This window comes from Amphibalanus amphitrite, unplaced genomic scaffold (assembly GCF_019059575.1).
Source record: "Amphibalanus amphitrite isolate SeventyFive unplaced genomic scaffold, NRLGWU_Aamphi_draft 001034F_arrow, whole genome shotgun sequence".
Lineage (NCBI taxonomy): Eukaryota > Metazoa > Arthropoda > Thecostraca > Balanomorpha > Balanidae > Amphibalanus > Amphibalanus amphitrite.
The window spans coordinates 54408-71680 of NW_024882528.1; the positions used below are offsets into that span (position 1 = coordinate 54408).

Below are 17273 nucleotides of genomic sequence, written 5' to 3' on the forward strand. Positions count from 1 at the left end.
ACGAGCGAGCGAGGTAGTGAGCCCTGCACGTGCGGAAGGGCGAGAGGGTACTTCCAACGGGCTTGCGCAAAGCACCCTTCTAACCGGTCGCTAGCGGTGTACCAAATTTGAACGCAATCGGCCCAGCCGTTCCTGAGATCTGGAAGCGGCATTCTGCACGTGCGCACGTGCAAACGGGGTCCAAAATGACTTTTGCACGGCACCCTACTAACTGGTCCCCAACCGTGTACCAAATTTGGGCGCAATCGGCCCAGCCGTTCTCGAGATCTGGAAACGCCCCCTGCACGTGCGCACGTGCAGTAGCACCCTAACCGCAACACATGGGAATGCATTGCCTGGTGGGTGCCTACCTGTATGCCAAGTTTCAGCGAAATCGCCCCAGTAATTACCGAGTTACTGAAATGGGAACAAATTTGGCACCTCTTATTGTTGTATTTTGCACGTGCACTGGGGGTGACCCACATGCATCGAGAGTATTCTATTTTGGATAGAAGGGATGCCGCTACCCTACAAAAATTACCGCAAGTCAATCGCCCAAGCGGTTGCTGAGATATGAGCCTCTCAAAATCACTACTTTTGCAAAACAGCTTGAACACCCTTGACTTTTCACGTGGCACGTGCCACGACGGTCACTGAGATGTATCAAAAGTAGTCAATTACGGGGTAGAAGGGATGGGGCAACCCAACAAAAAAGACCGCAGGCCAATCGGTCCAGCGGTTGCTGAGATATAAGCCTCTCAAAAGCGTTACAGGCCGGGCCGGGCCGGGCCGGGCCGGGCCGGGGCGGGCTGGGCCGGGCCGGGCCGGGCCGCTCATACTGAGATTTTTCCGTTATATTGAAAAGACTCACTTCGCTCGCTGCGCTCGCTCGCTCGTAATTACTGGATTACTCCCATGTTGCAGTATATAATGACTTATCTTATCGGAACGTTTATCGATATTTTTTACCGATGCAAACGCGTTTCCCCGCAGCCTTAGTTTCCCGTGTGCTGTAGCCTTTCTTTTTAAGAAACTGGCCGCAGCTATTAACCCGGCCGGGCCCGGGGGTAATCCCAACCACCGCAGCCCGGGGGGCGTTTTTCGCCCTCCCTGTTTAACTCCATAAATAAGGGAGCTACGGAAACAAAATCGATACCAAACGAAAGGTCCTTACGAGACGATTCTAAAGCACCTAAAATTTTTGACCTCAGGTCAATTTTCAAGGTCAGAGGTCAAGGTCAAAGGCAAAAACCGGCACATGTGTAGTGATCTCAAATTAAGCCTTCTAGAGGACGGCAGGCTGCATCCAACCGGCAAAATTGGGTGTCAAACGAAAGAAGAGAATCTGTGGATTCCGAAAATGTGCTTAAAGTTAAAGGTCAAGGTCAAGGTCACGCTCAAAGTTGACGTCAAACTTGGCACTTTTTCGCACATCTTGCGTGCTAGCTTCCAAGATGTTTTGAAATGTTTTGAGGCTTATCAGTTCCCTATTTGTGGTTCATCTTACGATACAAGGCTGCTCAAAGGTCAAGGTCACAGAAGAGTATCCCTGCTAGAGGCTATTTCACTGATTCAAGCTAGGAATAATAAATAAGACAATTTTGCCGTCCAGAAGCTCTAAATGAAGGCTTAGAGGAAAATAGATTCCAGATTCGTGATCAGTGGGTACAAATCCATTTTAAATGACCTCTCATGTTTCAAGGTCAACCAGAGGTCATTCGAGGTCACATGAGGTCAACATAAAACTTGACCTTTGCCGAAAAAAATATATATCATTCGACGCGGCTTGACAAGGCGAATGCGATGGTACCATTGCCGTAGCTCTAGGGCCTTTTTTGTCGAAGTTATTTGCGATCTTTATCTCTAAAACTCTATTTTTAGCAGCTATTTGAAGTTTGCGTCTGTGACGCCGAAGTTTGCCGTGCAGGGGTCTAGAAAAATGGACCTTGTGACGTCATCAATGGGGCTAGATCCAAATTTTTTATTTCAGAAGATGTCAAATTGATAAGAGAAAAGATACGGAAAGTTTCGCTTTCCTATCCCTAAGCGTTCGGGAGCTATCGCAAATATTCGCCAGGGGGCGAAAAACGCCCCTCCCCGGGCCCGAGAGGGTTAAACTTCCCTAACATTTTAGGGAATTGTGTCTTTAAATTAATACAACTGTTTTGTAACATAATTTAACTTGCAGTGAACTATCCGTGTGAAAGACCCGGGGGTAATCCCAACCACCGCAGCCCGGGGGGCGTTTTTCGCCCTCCCTGTTTAACTCCATAAATAAGGGAGCTACGGAAACAAAATCGATACCAAACGAAAGGTCCTTACGAGACGATTCTAAAGCACCTAAAATTTTTGACCTCAGGTCAATTTTCAAGGTCAGAGGTCAAGGTCAAAGGCAAAAACCGGCACATGTGTAGTGATCTCAAATTAAGCCTTCTAGAGGACGGCAGGCTGCATCCAACCGGCAAAATTGGGTGTCAAACGAAAGAAGAGAATCTGTGGATTCCGAAAATGTGCTTAAAGTTAAAGGTCAAGGTCAAGGTCACGCTCAAAGTTGACGTCAAACTTGGCACTTTTTCGCACATCTTGCGTGCTAGCTTCCAAGATGTTTTGAAATGTTTTGAGGCTTATCAGTTCCCTATTTGTGGTTCATCTTACGATACAAGGCTGCTCAAAGGTCAAGGTCACAGAAGAGTATCCCTGCTAGAGGCTATTTCACTGATTCAAGCTAGGAATAATAAATAAGACAATTTTGCCGTCCAGAAGCTCTAAATGAAGGCTTAGAGGAAAATAGATTCCAGATTCGTGATCAGTGGGTACAAATCCATTTTAAATGACCTCTCATGTTTCAAGGTCAACCAGAGGTCATTCGAGGTCACATGAGGTCAACATAAAACTTGACCTTTGCCGAAAAAAATATATATCATTCGACGCGGCTTGACAAGGCGAATGCGATGGTACCATTGCCGTAGCTCTAGGGCCTTTTTTGTCGAAGTTATTTGCGAAAACTAAAACCACATTTCGGGGTCGTTGACCTGACCTCTAACCTCAGGTCATCAAAACTATTTTTCTATTTTTCTCTAGTCCAAACGCTACACAACCGTGTTCGTAACTTGTCTTTATCTCTAAAACTCTATTTTTAGCAGCTATTTGAAGTTTGCGTCTGTGACGCCGAAGTTTGCCGTGCAGGGGTCTAGAAAAATGGACCTTGTGACGTCATCAATGGGGCTAGATCCAAATTTTTTATTTCAGAAGATGTCAAATTGATAAGAGAAAAGATACGGAAAGTTTCGCTTTCCTATCCCTAAGCGTTCGGGAGCTATCGCAAATATTCGCCAGGGGGCGAAAAACGCCCCTCCCCGGGCCCGAGAGGGTTAAACTTCCCTAACATTTTAGGGAATTGTGTCTTTAAATTAATACAACTGTTTTGTAACATAATTTAACTTGCAGTGAACTATCCGTGTGAAAGATAACAGTCCTCGATTAGCTTCTTGTCGATCATGGTATTTTCACACCAATGACCTTAACCCATTTACGCCCTTCGTTGCGTTTTCGCAACACAAGCAAGCGTCGACGTGATCAAATCTTGAGAAGTGTATAATAACGTCTCACCGATGAGACAAGTTTCAGCGCGTTTAGCATGGATCTGCGCATGATGCTACGCAGTTACAAGTCTGTGCGGCCGGTAACTTACCGTCCAGAGCTCCCAGAGGGAAGTCAAAGGTCCCGTCAGTGATGACGTCACGAAAACCAAAATAAGTAGATCAAGTGATTAATTATATCGTAATGAATAATGTGTGAACATATTCTGCAGAGTCCCTACAATAGCTAGAATATACATTTTATTAACAAATTATGCTGCAAATAGGTTTGTGACTATTTTCAAATATGACTACAGTCGTGTTGCGGTAACGCAACGTTGGGCACATCGGAGAGACAGGGGTGTTGCGAAAACGCAACGAGGGGCAAATTGGCAGGGCAGCGGAAGTATAGGAACATCAAATAGACTTCACTTGAGATACGGTGTGGGTTCTTTCCTTCTCTCCCCAATCTTCCTCCCTCTCTTCCACGCTCCCCCAACTCTCTCTCTCCTTCTCTCTCTCTCTCTCTCTCTCTCTCTCTCTCTCTCTCTCTCTCTCTCTCTCTCTCTCTCTCTCTCTCTCTCTCTCTCTCTCTCTCTCTCTCTCTCTCTCTCTCTCTCTCTCTCTCTCTCTCTTTCTCGTTTTGTAGTCGTGAGGGATGTGTAGGTATGTAAAGTGCAAGGTGCATTTGCACGTGAATGTTGCGACACGTTTCACATTAACTCACTTAAACAGCTATCAAACACTCATTTCTTTTTCTCGCAGATTATCGGGCTATTCGAGCAATGGGTTTTCGAGCATCTGAAAATCGCATGGTAGGAAAAGGACCTGCATCAAACGCTCGGCGATGCTAACGGAGCTGAGAGATAGCGAGGTACTTTGAAAATTGGATCTACTTTGTACTAAATAATGGGTACGTAGTCTGGTATCAGACGACAGATAGGCATTGTCATTCTCTGGATGCAATCCGCTGGCCCTTACGTTAGAAAAGATAACTCCCAGAAGCGGCAAATGTGGGATATGCCCCCTCGGGGGGGGGGGGGGGCAACAGACCCCTTCGGCAGGAGTAATGAGGGCGTCTGGAAAATATAAGTTTATTTTTAGAATTCATGGTTTGCACGGATTGATAAGGTGGTTGATGTGAAGCATTGCTTGTTTGTTTACTGAGGGTAGGCCTTTTGTCTAATCAGACCATTTTAGAGCTAGAAGCATTATTGGAATTAGGGAAAACATTGGTCTGAGCGGGCATGGTGAATCGTCGAGGCTGAGCCCATCCATCCAGGCCACCCATGAACCAGCCCCCCCTTCCCAAGCACTTTCTCTATCCGGCTACAGACCTGTGCTCCTATGGGAGCTGCTCGAATGCGATATACCTAGTTGCCCGTCCAGCTCGAAACAAAGGTTGAGGCATGAAGAAGGATTCTACTATCCTAAAGATGGAAAAGACGGATTGACGAAACACTTGGAAAGTGTGAACTGCGTCGAATCACCAGTCTGCCCTGGCATTGTCTCGAAAAAGAGGTTACAAGTGTGAAGGTCGCTGAGAGTGGGACAATGAAAATTTTGGATTAGGTGTAAAAGTGATAAAATGGGTCCTGGGAGACACTTTATGACGCTCTACGCCTTACGCAGGTAGTTTGTGAAAGCCGGATAGGTTCATTTTTTGATAAGAGTGTGCACGACTACCCTGCATTTGAATTTGTCTTTACTCCTAGGAGGGTGGTTAACAATGGTATTGCGGATAGGCGCTTAGGCGAGGCACTGGTTGACTCCTAATCCTCGGTTAAATTGTTTTCAGTTTGGGGTTCTCATATGAGAGGGTAATGGGCTAATGGCTCTGTCTAACTTCCAAAAAGAAAGCACCGCCCAGGGTACGTGCCGACCACTAGGTACTTTAAATGGACAATTGTTGTTGATAATGACCGTTTGTTGCCATCTCCCCGTTCGCGAACCCTTAAGTTATGCTCCCTCATTGAGGCTCTTAGGCGGGTAATAAAGCATGAGGGATGTGGGTTCCGCATTCTCAAGCAATATTTTTCAACGGTTGGTGAAATATATGTTAAAACAAACTAGCATATCGGCGGTTTAGTGTACTTTATGTCCGTCTGATGTGCCCGTCGTTGCATTTTCGCAACGCTGATGGCGCCCGGTGTGCCCTTCGTTGCGATTTCGCAACGCACGTTTTTTACGTTTTTCTCGAAAAACTTTTGCTGCCGGCAAAAATTATTTTCGATTCCATGCAAGGCCCTGGTAGAAGCGTAACACATCTTGATTTCATCGATTTTCATGATGGTCAATATTCCTGGGCATAAATGGGTTAAAACCCCCATGAGCTTTACCATAAAACGATAAGAACGGCGGGGCTTATCGTGTACCTATTATTTGCTTCCATTTACGAGTATGCCTATAATGCTATCGGTATTGCCATCAGCCATGCCAAGGGCAATGGCATCTGTGAATTGGTAGCCGCTATGCGCGTATCGTCTTGAAGAAGCTTCCCATGTCGTTATGAGAACGCTATCTTCCGTTTGTTTCGTTACAGCCGGGGCAGGCAGCGAGTACATACTCGTACAGCCGCTAGTCGCATCACGCAGACTTCTGAAATCGACTGAATCACTAGTCTTTCTTAGGTATCGCTGTATGTTCCATTTCTCTATGTAGAAAAGAAATTAAATCTACCTACAGTTCCTAAAAAGAAACCGAATGAATATTAACATTGGTGGAAAAATGCAAGATGATGTCGGTAAGTGCATTTGACTAATGTTAATCCTCGCACTTCAATGGGGGTCGATTTCGAACGATAAATTTGAAATCATCGGCTTCCTCTCGTCAGGGGCAACACGCTCCGTTTTTCCGCGAAGTTCTAGCTCGATCAGGGACCGAACGGTAAGGGGAGGGTCTAACGACCCCACCCCCCCCCCCCTTATACGTTCTTGGCTGGCAAAACACATACGGTTAGGGTGGGATGGTCACTTTAAATGCCTTACATTAGCACGCTTAGGAATAACGACTTACGATGTGTGAACTGTGAACTAGGGCAATAAAAACCCGTCTACTGTAGTGCAATTCATACTACCATGACTTCCGTGATAGGGCCCAAGTGTTGGACTGGTATGTACCAAACACTCGCATGTCATTGGTCCTTACCAAGCAAGTTGCATGTTCTTAACCCTCGCGGGCCGAGGGGGGGGGGGGGGCGGGTACCGCCCCCCCATAGAGTTTTTTTCGCGATAGCTCCGAACACGCTGGCGATAGAGAGCTGAAACTTGGCATACCTGACCTTTGATCCAAGCCGCATCTTTTGACACCAACCGCATTTTTGGGTCAGGTCAGGTCACTGACCTATGACGTCATAAGTGAACCTCTGCACGGTCTTCAGATGTCGCAACTTCGCAACATCCTCACTGCCAGAGGAGATGTCACAGGGAAATGAAACTTACAAGATCTAGTATCCATTATGAGTCTCACAACTTGTATATCTCGGATTTTTCCTTAATGTCATATGAGGTCAGGTCATTTTCGTGACCTCACCATTAGGTATAAGTCAATGGGGAAAAATGAAAACTGCTATTCTGGCGCCGGGAACGATCTCCAACTATCTCAAGCAGACAGAATCGTGATTTGATGCACTCCTTGCAAGGTTAGATGCGTCACTTTTGCAATGTTGACCTTGCGTGACGTCATTTATGACGTCATCAAGGTCATATTAGTTTTTCGTCAATAACTCCCGATCAAATTGAGCTAGCGAGTCGTGAAAGCCACCAATGGACTCAGGAAGACCTGCCGAATCGTATGATATGCAACATGACCTCTTTCGACCAACTTCGTGACCTGGGGGTGCTGACCTGACCTTGACCTGAGGTCAACACCCCAAGTTGACCTGACCCGAACAAAAAGTATATCATTCGACGCGCCTGAGCGAGGCGAACACGATGCTGCCAAAATCGCAGCTCTGCGGCCGTTTTTTGCGAAGTTATTCACCAAAAACTGAACCGTACCTTGGGGCACTTGACCTGACCTCAGAGGTCACCGGTTGACCTAGGACCTTAAAATCGTGTACCAATCTCTGCGTCTCGTAACGGCGCACACGCTCGTTTTTTCTGCGACGCGCTAGCTCCACCAGGGGCGAAACGGCGAGGGGGTCGTACCCGCCCCCCCCCCTCGGCCGGCGCGTATGTAGAAAACCAATAGGTCCGGCGAGGGTTAAACCATTCTGACACTCGCATGTGTCTGCAGTCTGCACTATACGAAGCTGCGAATCCTTTGCAAAAGAAACCGACCGGTTACTTTTTACTCAATGCTCACGTAACGTGAGTCGCGAATGGTAGGATATTGGCTTTATTATGCTGTCGTGTGTAATGTAAGAAAATTAAAGTCAGCATATGCGGTCAGACCTTTCATCAATTCTCCGTGCCATGCACGGTTCCACACTATCGGTCAATGCAACGTACCTAGAGGCCTCGCGGGTTTTAGCGGTAGGTTTTGCGCCTAGAAAATTTGGTGTACCTACTTCAGGCTATATCTTCGTCGTCTTAAGCTTGTAAGTGTTGAAGATGCAATGGACTTGTTGGTTCACAAGCCGGCCATGACCGTGTAAAATGGCTTCATCGTAGATCGATTAGTTTCTGAGATATAACTGGATATGTAAAAGTGCAAAACCTACTGCTTAATCTCGCGAGAGCCGTACATACATGAATGAAATCGGTGAAGTGAGGCCGTACGTGCATTTCGTCGGCATAGTTATAAACGGATTTAGACGTTAATTTACGACTATTCAATCACGGATTTTATTGTTAATGGCTAATAAATTAGAAATGAAATAAATTAACAAATGTTTAAATGAAATTTTAACAACAGACATCAAGACAAAGCAAATTCGCCTCCACGTTTTTTAAGAACTCGTCTTGTCGTTACTACTACTATGTTTTACGCATTTAAAGTTTCGTAGTCTTGCTCTGATAACAAGAAATGGCGTGACCTAACGTCATTAAAATGTCATCATCTCAGCAATGTCAGGACGGATTTAATTGAAACGTCCAGGGAATATACGTTAAATTAATGCATATGCATCAGGTACTTTCAGTGGCGATGCTTAGTTAAGAAGTTATTTCCTGAACACCGGATAATTACATTCAACCCTCTACTACACAGTGGTACGCCTCACTTTATAGTCATTTCTATCATTTTATCATTCTGCTCAAGCCATTTCCTCTATAGTCGTTTTTACCTTCTGAAGGGCATTGATAGCTGCCCTATAATAGTTTGCTCTTGCCTCTAGGTATAGTAGGTACTTTACAACAATGGATACTTTGCGATTGAAGTTTGATCAGCTGTGTGCTATTCTCACCCGGTCATGCCACATTTCTAATCTCCCCTGCTATCGGCTGGCCTGATCTGACTTCCTGTGACCTCACCTCTCGCTGCAGGCTATCGGCGAGCTGCGCGGGCGGCCTGCAGCGGCGTGTGACTGGTGCCTGCCGCCGGGATGGGGGCGCGGCGCCGGCTCTGCTGCTGCGCCCTGCTGCTGGCCGTGCTGGCCGGCCAGCTGCTGCTGATGGCGCGGCTGCGCGGACACCGGGCGCCCGACGACCACACGGCCGCCTCTCTGGGTACGTTACCGGCCGCCCGCGCCGGACCCCGCCCAGCGGAAACGGTGTTCGGGTCGCGCGCCAACCTCACTGAATGTGGCCGCCGCGCCCGGGCACCGTTAGCGCACAGCCCGGGGCGCCATCGTGGCTTCCATCCCATTCACTATTTGTGCCGGCATCCATACTCCCATCGTTCGAGGCTCGAGCGTCACAAATATCGCATAGCGAAGTCCAGCAATTACCGTACATCTCTCAATTCAGCTTTGAGCGTCACGCATAGGTGCCTCATCGTACGATCCCGTTACAAAAGTCCACTACCTACCTGTTTTGTAGACTTATGAATCATGAAAAGGGAACCATATCTGTCTGGCACAGTGGTCAATTTATTGTTTAAAGATAACAAGCATAGTACGGAATTGGGCAACTTTTTACTACTTTTTTCCTGTGCAAATTGCATATACCTCATGAACAATGAACGAAACTCACGCGGTAGTTATTTCTCCAATACACAGTGCATGCTTATTCCGAGCCTGTACAGTTTGCACAGTCAGTTTGTACCTACTCCGTTTGACTTTTTGGAGCAAACCGAGTTAGGTACAGCGGTCGGCGAGTGTGGCAAAGCGTAAAACAGAGCTGTGACTTTTCTCGAAAGGTTTCTTTGGTTTTGTTTTTGTTGGATAGGTTTCTCGCATTTGGCATTCAGAAATATGAAAATATTCGGAAACGACTGTTTCAGGATCATTATCCTAACGATGTGCGCTGAGTCACTGACTTGGGGTTACTACCGTTACAGGTCGACTACACGGCGGCCTTCGACAGCTGGTGAGCGCGCCAGAGTCGTCTCCAAGCAGCGATACTGCGCCACGGTCGTCTCCAGGCAGCGATACTGCGCCAGGTTCGGCGCCAAGTGGTGACACTGCGCCAGATTCGGCGCCAAGTGACATTCACAACTCCACGCCCGAGTCGGCGCTAAGCACCAGTGAAAGCTCAATATTTGAGCCGATATCCAGTGCTGGTGTGAGCTCAGCGCCCGAGTTGGTGCCGGACAGTGATGAAAACTCAGCATCGGAGTTGGCGTCGCACAGAGAGAACTCGGCGCCAATGTCGGCGTCAAACTCTGACCAGAACCCAGTGTCAGGTAACAACCAGACTCCAAACGCGGCGTCCAAATCGACGCCCAGTGACGGCCGAGCGCCCAAATCGGTGCAAGGTGACACTCCTGCACCAAAGGTCGCGCCGGCGTCACCCCCGGTCGCCGCTGCGCCCCTCGCAAGCGCCTCTCCGACGGAGGTCATGAACAGGAGTCCGCCGCATCTCATCATCATCCTGTCTTCATCGCCTCGCAGCGGCTCTTCTTTGCTCGGTAGGTGTCTCGTAGCGGCTCTTCTTTGCTCGGTAGGTGCCTCGCAGCGGCTCTTCTTTGCTCGGTAGGTGCCAGCATAAACAATCGGTTATGCAATGCAGTGGAATTACGCGTCTTGCCTCCGTTTTTTTTTCGTGCGTTTTTCTATCATCATCACAAAGCTATATTCTGTCCAGTGTCCATCGCCCACCTGTGTGCGTCCCGCGGTGATGGGCGCAGCTCGGGGCGTCTGCGGCTCTGTGAGAGTTGGCCAGCTGGTGCGGGCTGGTCCGATATACGCCCGTCCTCCGCCGGTGCGGGCCGCGGGGGCATGACCTCACCGCCGCCGCCGAGATTGTGTATGCATGCACGGGCGGGAGATTGCGGCGAGCAGCTCTGTTTTTCTGCACGGGAGGACCACGGAGACGGACTGACCCGGTGGTGTGGCTGGAGGTGGGGTGCTGTGGTGATGGTCAGTGGTGACTGGGTGGTGACGGTGATGCGCGGTGAACGGGGTGGTGACCGACAGTGACGATGCAACCGGACGTTGATGGGCACGGCTACGAGGCTAATGACACGAGCGGTGACTTTGCTGACGGCATGGACGTTGAACAATGGCTAGCGATGCTAATGACTGCCATCAGGTGACGGCTGGCGGTCAGACCAATGTCGCAGCTGGCGCCGGGCCGCCGCCGTGGCACGGACACCCTGCGGCTGCGGATGGGCCGATGTCGCCGGCACGGGGCGCACGCACGCACGTATACGGCGGTCGGCCGTGCGACTCTCACAGCCAGGTCCGCTATCGATCAGTGGGGGCAGGTCCGCGCGACACGCCACCGCCGGCCTTGAATAAACCACCGCCCGAACTGCCGTCCGGCGTCCGCTCACACCCCACTAATGCGTCCGTGCCGTATATCTATGCGGATCCTAGTCCGCACTCCTTTTGCAACCTTGTTCACAGTGCATTGCACCAAGCAGTCAAGTGCAGAGCCGTAGCAAAACCGATCAACAATTTCGTTCACAGTAATTTCGCCGTTCATACAGCCTGCGCTCGCAGATCTGTTTTCAGCAGTCTTGGCCCTTGCCAACAGTCCATCGCTCAACACGGAAACAGTCCGCAGCACATACTTATATGACACATGTTTTCCTTCCGGGTACAGTTGCCCATCTCTTCACTATACGGTAAACTCCTGCAGGCTTCACTGCAGTCCCGTGCTCCCCCCCCCCCTACTCCTACATCTCCCCTTCTCTGAGAACCCGATACGTCCCAGCTTCCGAGTTCCAACCGTTCCCGGTGCTGCTGAGGATTCACCCCTCCGATCTGAACCCGACTCGGCTCATCCTGTCGTCGGCGCGTGGCCCCGCGACCTCTGTCCCGTGACATCGCCCCCTCCCCCTCTGCACGGTCTGACGACATCCCTCGAGACGCGCCGTGTCGGCCGTCCGTTCGCCGTGACGTGACGCCGCTCGCCGTGACGTGACGTCGTGACCGGGCGTGTCAGAAGGCCGCCGGTGACGAGGCCCGTCCGTGGCCGGCGGATAGGCAGCAGCACGCCATTGGCGATGATAATTTGATGAGCCTTGGAATGGTACACCGGGCCTGTGTCAGGGCCACTGAGGGCATGGCTTATTAGGTTTGCAAGAGCTGAGCATGTATTGCAGAATGCAGGTACATGGTCAAAGGCACGAGCTTGGCAGCTGTGCAAGGCGCTGAAGTGACTGGCGACTGGAGTTGGCTACTCTGATTGGTTCTCATGGTCGGCTTCGTGTCGGCAGAGGGGGGGGGGGAAGCTGGCGCTGATAGAGGCCAGTGACTGTCTGGAAACTGAAGACTGAACTGAAGCTGAGAGCACTGCACATCGGCGACCGCCCGACTGTCACTGCGGGCTTCCCTGACAGACGGAGACTTAACCAGGTTGACTGGCAGCCAACTGATGACGTCAAACGTGGCTGATTTACCTCATGCCTAGAGTGTGCATAGCATGTTGTGCATGCCTACAATGTAAAGCGGGACATTTTACCGTGCATAGTAATAATTATTTATCAAGTCATAGTTGATTTAGTTTGGTCCTTGCTGGGCTGATTAAAGATACGTTCCTTCGGACGTTTGTATGACCTCTGACGACCTTTGGTGCATGCGCAGCCGCAGCTAACTAGTTTGCACGGATGTTTGGTTTTCTGTAATTAATGAGGTCATTTGTGATGTTATGTCCGAATGATCTTGAATTCTTGCAGCGGTCGTAGACTGCTACGAATGTCGTGCAGACGCGATCATAACAATAATAAATACTCGCATGTTATAGGCACGGCTAACTCACCAAGAAATATGTAGAGTACGAAATACATACCACTGGTATTTCGGCTAGGTATGCATTGGCGTGTTGACAATGGTTTGTTTGTAATTTCCACTTTGTACATTGCATGCGCATGAGTTGTTTGGCCTTGGTTGAGGTGTTTATAACGGGCTTGGAGAGTGACCCATGATAGGTAGGTACCTATGAAACGAGTGACCCTTTTAACTATGCAAAACTGAGCATTAATGAACTCAAAGCTGCCAAATCATCAGTTAATTGATATAATAATAATACAAGTTTCTTTCATGCCATAAGTGGTACATAGAGGCAATACACTATATATAATCGCAACCCTTATATATACGCACCCCGATATATAACCATAACTTAACCATTCTGAACCAAACGTGGAGTTGACCTGCTTAGAATTGAGATCAACAAGTAAACTCACTATTTGCTTACAAATACATTCCCCTTGAAAAATAAAGTCCGGCTTTTGGCGGTTGACCTGACCTTAAACGTCACCGCTTGACAAGAAAGTTGTAAAATTTGTATCATTCGCTGCTTCCCGTGGAGACTAATTCACTTTTTCGCAAAGCTGTAGCTCAATTATAGGAAGAAATGAGGATTGGGTCGTGCGCGCCTTCCCTTCATCCGTGAAATATGATTGACGAGGGTTATTATTTCTAACGTTCTAAACTAGTGGACGGCGGCCTTCAGACTAATTCCCTCTCATTTCGCATTGATAAAGACCTTCTGCGGAAATACGGTACCTATGGGTGTTTCGCTTTTATTGCGTGCGAAACAATCGCCCGAGGAACGTTTTATGAAAATAGCGTCTCCCTGGACTAGACAGCTCCATGTTCGGGTGACCCATCAAAACACGTTCATAATTGCAACATAATGACGGAATGGCGGACCTGTCCAACGTGCTCGTAATTTAATATGCTGCTATGACGACCATTACGATAGCGCCACGGCACGCAATGCGCTAAATGGCTAACAAACAGTAGTGGCGGAACACCTTCAATTAGGGGGGGGGGGGAGGAACTGCCGACTTTTGGTCCCATTCTTTCCATTCAACGCCCATAGGGCTAATGTTAAAATGAGTAAATCAAAGGTGCCCCGGTTCTCTCCCCGTTCCGCCGCCTATGCTAACAAATTTGCCTGGCCGGACGGGCCGCACATACAGCTGTGGATACGCCAGACAGTTGTGATTCGAAAGTGTCCTGTTTTATATTGTTGTTGTGTTGGGCCATTGTCATGCAAATAAACATTACCTATTTGAAAAAAAATTGCGTTTAGCGAAGCAGCGGTAGATAATCTCGTTAAGGACTCAAAGACGCCGATAAAGCGACCAAAGCCATATCATAGTGTAATAAATAACACCATTTATTATAGTTTTTTATTACACTATGGCCATATATAGCGAGTGCGACTGTTTAATTACTTCCGAACAGCACCCGCATCAATGTATGCGTTACACGTGTTCGTATAGTTTTGCGAAAAAAAAATAAGCTTGCTGTCCGTTATAACAGTATGAAAATAACTGCCAGACGTTTATATGTCTGGTACCAGTTCACCTGAGACGTTTTTAAGTCTCAGGCGAACTGGTAAAAACGAGTCTAAAAACATTACGACGAACATAACATTTCGATGGGGAAGACGTCACTGCGGACTTCGCGACTCCCAACTGGCTAATGGCTTTATTAAGCGGAGTATGTACCTGAATTTATTAAGCGGATTTAATGCCCCTGTCAAGATGTAGGTACCTACTGATCTTACCAGGCATGGATTTTGCAAATTTTCAGGAACTGTATTTGTTTTTCAATAGAAAAATACAATTATAATTTCTAGCGATAAACGAATAGTGTTTTTACTGTTGAATACAAACCCTCGGTTACAGACATTGGTAAAAAAAAATCCCATCCCGTTCCCATAATCCAATGCAATGCTGACCTCCGGCTTCGTACATGAGGCGCTTAGTCACTTTTTGAATAACCAGTCACGAGGCGTCAGCACCATACAATTCCATATGGATGATGTTATAGTATGCATGATGCTGTGGGACGTCAACCCTTGACGAACTACTAACTCAGTGACCATTCTGCAGTCATGCCATTTTCATCATAGAACCCAGAGTAAATAACCGGCACGGTAGGGTGTGGTATAAAAGAATCGATCCGGTATTCTGGAAGAACATATGCCGCGGGTAGAATTCGCTCAGTATTCAGTAACCCAGTTATTTGTTTTGTTCTTGATCCCATGCTAATCGTATTAATTTGATTAATTTGTTCCTGACAGTTAATCCCAATTCCCATGTGTTTGTGTAGGCATCTGTCATGCACACTTGTTACAAGTTTATCACTTAGGTAGATATAACACGTCAATAGCGTCAGTATCCCACCAGTGTCTATCATCAGTCACACGTCCGCCATGGTGCATCCATTGACCGATAACCTTTCCCTTCCGCAGGTGAGATCCTCAGCACCTCGCCCAACACGGCCTATTTCTTCGAGCCGTTCTACTACCACGTGAAGAACAACATCTCGGTGTCCCGGCTGCCAGGTGAGGAGGTGCAGCAGACGCTGCGCCAGCTGCTGACCTGCCAGCTGAATCGGACGGCCGTGCTGCGCGAGGCCAAGTACCGCCGCTTCATCTGGCGGCCGCCAGTGAAGCTGCGCGGCGTCACGCCCAGCGCCGACACGCTCGGCCGGCGCTGCGCCGCCGCCAGCACGCGCGTGGTGAAGCTGGTGCGGCCGCGGCTGCGGCAGCTGCTGCCGCTGCTGCACGACGCCGAGCTGGGGCCGCACCTGCGGCTGGTGCACCTGGTGCGCGACCCGCGCGGCACGCTCAACTCTCAGCTGCACGCCACCACCGTCTGGAACCGGCTCGGCGAGAAGCTGACCACCTACTGCGACGGCGTGCGCGCGGACCTGGCGGCGGCGCGGCCGCTGCACGACGCGCGCTACCAGCGCGTCCACTACGAGCAGCTGGCGCTGCGGCCCGAACAGGTGGCCGTGCAGCTGTACCGCGGCATGCAGCTGCCGCAGCCGCCCATGCTGCACGCCTACTTTCAGCGGCACATGAACAGCAGCGGTCCGCCGCCGCCGCCTCGGCCGTTGGTGGTGCGCTCCCGCAGCTCGGGGAAGGCCGGCTGGCGCGGCCCGCAGCCGCCGGCCGACCGGCGCGCCGAGCTGGCCTCCCGACACACCGTCCTGAGCCGCGGGAAGCGGGCCGTCCCCGCCAAACGGCCGCCGAAACAGCAGCCGGCACGGCCGAAGGAGCAGCAGCTGCAGGAGCAGCTGCGGCAGCGGAACCAGCAGCTGCTGCAGCTGAGGAGGAGCCGCGACCGCGAACAGAAGCAGCAGTATTTCAGCACGTATCGCGGACCCGACTTCGACCCGTACCATTGGCGAAAGGAGCTGAAACCGGAGCTGATCCACGAGCTGGAGCATTACTGCGCCGACGTGATAGCGGAGCTCGAGACGGAAGTGCCAGCGGCGCCGGAGCGGGACGCGGCCGGGCCCGCTCGGTGACAGACAGTCCGACCGGCCAGCTGGCGGTAATCGGATCCCCTTCCGGTCCTACAGACGAACAGACAGACAGTAGGCGCGCGCTGATGAGGTAGCCAGAATAGAGGAAGGAACCGTGCCTGTCTGTCAGAGAGACGAAAACGCGGCATTGTGATAATAAAGTGTCGCTGCGTTGTGATTTGTCCTCTAGCAGGAAACGTATTGTTTGGTTTACTTGTGTTCCCATTGGTTGTGTACGGGTTTTGGAAAGGCATTTTCGGAAAGTAGCTGTGATTCAAGGGGAATGCATGTCCGTGTCACGTGTGGGCATACGCCGCTCTTCCTTTTATTGATTTGGATGTATGTACATTTTCAAAAGAATCAAACAACTGTTATACAGTTCTCGGAGAATGATTCAAGTGCCTATTGTGTTACGCGGCAATACGTTTCATGGCCTTCTTCATTGTGTGCTTTTCGGCACTATATGCCGCGAGTGTGAGCCCTTTTTATTCCATGTACATGTAGGTGTGTCTGTATAATTACCTTAATTATTTTACTTTCGACATCCTTATGTATGTGATTCGCTGATATCGATCGTGCAGAACCTCACTTGTATTTATCCAGGGTTTTACCTGATACACGTCCACCGCACATGTACCCTAGAAGATAATATACCTAACATATTTTATGACAGCGATGCTTCTCTTCGCCAGGGTGTGAACTGCGAATTGCTACGAATGATAATGTAGGTGTTAGGAAGTAGGAACTGCTGCCGTTCACTTGTTCACTTGTCACTTGTTCTTTGGAGGTGAAGACGAAAGCACCAGGGTTCGGGATCGACCGAATTACTAGTTCTCACTGGCTTAGACCGGATCATTGTGGCGAGATTTCGAGCATAACAACGCACCCCTCGCACGGGGAAAGCGTGCTTCCAGCAGACTAGCCGCTGAACCGACCCTGTCCAATGCCATTTCCAT

At 49.4% G+C, this 17273-nt stretch overlaps 1 protein-coding gene across 2 annotated transcripts in view; it reads left to right on the top strand.

Moving 5' to 3' along the window:
- LOC122369427 overlaps positions 1–16984 on the top strand; it is a 41142-nt gene extending 24158 nt beyond the window's left edge. For both annotated transcript variants that reach the window (XM_043344163.1, XM_043344165.1), the window contains exons 2-4: positions 8984–9166; positions 9939–10508; positions 15257–16984. In XM_043344163.1, coding sequence (XP_043200098.1) covers positions 9043–9166; positions 9939–10508; positions 15257–16320 — 1758 coding nt within the window. In that variant the 5' untranslated portion in view covers positions 8984–9042 and the 3' untranslated portion in view covers positions 16321–16984. The remainder of the gene's footprint in view (positions 1–8983; positions 9167–9938; positions 10509–15256) is intronic.
- The last annotated feature ends 289 nt before the right edge of the window (positions 16985–17273 follow it).